General features: G+C 39.2%; 1 protein-coding gene across 1 annotated transcript in view; it reads right to left on the reverse strand.

Moving 5' to 3' along the window:
• TMEM263 (transmembrane protein 263) overlaps window positions 1-2347 on the reverse strand; it is a 5596-nt gene extending 3249 nt beyond the window's left edge. The window contains exon 1 of the mRNA XM_010005787.1: window positions 2284-2347. Within this exon, the coding sequence (XP_010004089.1) occupies window positions 2284-2347 (64 nt within the window). The remainder of the gene's footprint in view (window positions 1-2283) is intronic.
• Window positions 2348-2674: the final 327 nt, after the last annotated feature.

A 2674-nucleotide genomic window follows, 5' to 3' on the forward strand; every position in this document is an offset into this window, starting at 1 on the left:
TTCCTGCTACCATTGTCCATTAGATCTAATAAATGCCTGCACCTGCAAAGAGTCTCCCTTGCTGGTTGATTTCTCTTCTAGAGTTTTTATGCCTGGACTCCTCATTTCTAACCAGTATGAGAAAGACAGTAAAACAACTCATTCCTAAATCCAGGGAGAAAATTACACAAGTTCCCTGCTCAGGGGTTCGCTCTACCTCTACCATGCTACCTTGCAGCCAGCTTCCTGGTGAAAAAGTCCAACAATGAAGAACAGTTTGAATCAATGTTGGCTGCAAAGGTGGTGCCACTTGCAAAGCAGAAAGTGAAGCACTAGAATAGCACTACTCGTAGAAAGCACAAGCTCAAATGCTTCTTCTCCATCTGCATTTCTTTAAAGCCTTTGGGCACCAAGCTTGTCAAGTGCTACTTGTACAAACTGGAACTACTGATATCTTTAGGAAAAACTGCAAATTGGTTTTGGAGTGGAGCCTTTCCTCTAAGGACTCTTTTTGGCAACCTGTTCAGTGAGCTGACCTTCTAGCCAACATTGAACTAGTAGCCTTCCATCCACATTTGCCCACCTTTCTTCAATGGCATGAGCATATTGTATATGAAGGCCTTGCATGACATTTAAAACAGGGATGTTCTTCAAGGGTATTCCAACATCTTAAACTCATGACTGAGGAGTCCAATGGCCAAAAAACTTCAAATGAAGATTATATACCAAAAGTGGACCCCAAAGGCATTAGCAATAGCAGGAATATTTCATTCTGCTCCCTCTAACTACACTGACTTTCTCCATCTATTTAGACGACAATCAAGCTGGTTATTGTCATACTGAAAGAAGACAGTCTGTCTTAATTGCTCACAAATTTTAAATAAAATCTTGCAATTCCTAGTGATGATCAGGGTCTGCTGTTATGCTCTGAATCTAGACAACCTACTGAATATTCTAGGAAGATAAAAAATGCCCACTTGTTTCACTGCCATCCTCAAGAAAGAATTGGTTGCAACTTACCAGTCAGACCACTGTTCAATTTCTGTATGTGAGGTCTAACATGTATAAAACACAATTCAAAATTTAAGGAGGGGAGGGAGCCTTAAAAATTAAATGTGAAGATAACACACCTTAGGACATGGTTTCCAGCCTGGCATTTGCTTTCAGAAATGCTTCTTGGGTCTTGACAACCCCAGAAGAGCTTAAAAAGAAAGATTTTTGTCCTCACACCATGATACCGTAACAAGTATAGCAGAGCCTAAGAACTTCTGTGCCACAAAAAAACCCCATATTTCTCCTTTTTCTCTCATCTTCTACTTGTGTTTACTGCCTGATAGCTGTTAAGACTAGAGTGAGCTATTCCACTTGAACTCCTCCTGCTACAGTTGGTGGGTTGTTCAAGTCAAGTAAATTGTTCAGTTGTAAAACATATAAAAGCTGGGGAAAAAACCCAACCAAACCAACAACACAGCAAACCAACAGAGCTTCAAAGTGTCATCATAAATGGAAGAGCAATGAACTGAGAGCAATCTGGACTCACTGACCTCTACATGAAAGACATTTGGTCTCAAAGCAAGAGAAAACAGAACACAGACAACCTACATGCCAAGAAGAGTGTTTGATCTACTATGTTTCCTGTCACATTTTGCAAACAGGACTCTTGACAATCATGCTGTCCCACCGCCCAGAAGGGAACTCTGCTCATTTGCAGTTGTATTTCCTCTGCAGATCTAATAACCAATTTAAAATTCATTTGGTTCAAGAGATCAAGATGCCACTGCATTAATGAAGTCAAGCATTTTTGTCTGTATTTAGGAAACCATGAGACTAAGCCAAAAGTTAGAACCACAGTTAACTGTAAGATGGAAAAGGGTCTCCAAAAGCAGTAATAAAAGTTCCATATATTTTTAGACACATCTTGTTTAAGAGTCACAAGCACTATTAACTTGCAAGCTGTGCAAAAGTGAATCTGGGATGTTAACATCTCACGTAATGAACAGGAGAAATATGTTGATGACAACTTGGGAAACTAATCTGCAAATTGTGTCCTTCAGCATCTACCTATCTTCTCTGTAATTTCAACAGCACAGTTGTTCACTGAGTTATATTCAGTGGCCTTATTGTAATCAGGATAATGCAAAAGTGAACAATTATCTAGGTCCATCCCATGCCAGGGCTGGCTTGCTTACTATTACTTAAATGACCATCAAGGCATTCAGCTTGCTGATGCTTTTTTTCAAGAGAGAACTGAACTTCTGATTAATTTCTGTGAATTTACTTGATATTATAAAAAACAATACATACCTTCTGGTGGTTCTTCATGAAGGTATGATGACACTTCCTGTTGATTTTTGTCTGTTTGATTCATTATTGCCTAAAAAAGAAATTGACACATTCTAGACATCTTTTCTGACAAAGCATAAATGCAACCCAGGAATCCAAAATTCATGTAGTTTAAGTTCCACAGAAAAGGAATTTTTTTTTTGTTACTTGGTAAGCTAGCAGCTCCTGCCAAACTACTGCTCTTTTTTATTACTGGTCTGTGTTTTTGCGTTCTTCAACCAGACTCCATACTTGAAAAAGGAACCCTCCACCAGGTCAGCTTGGTGAGAGCTGCCACCCCACACCAACTGTATCTCAAACCTAAAAGGCAGTCAGGAAGAAAACCAGTATGAAACAAACAAACAAAACACAA

This window comes from Chaetura pelagica, unplaced genomic scaffold (genome assembly GCF_000747805.2).
Source record: "Chaetura pelagica isolate M959 unplaced genomic scaffold, ChaPel_1.0 scaffold79, whole genome shotgun sequence".
NCBI classification, from domain to species: Eukaryota; Metazoa; Chordata; class Aves; order Apodiformes; family Apodidae; genus Chaetura; species Chaetura pelagica.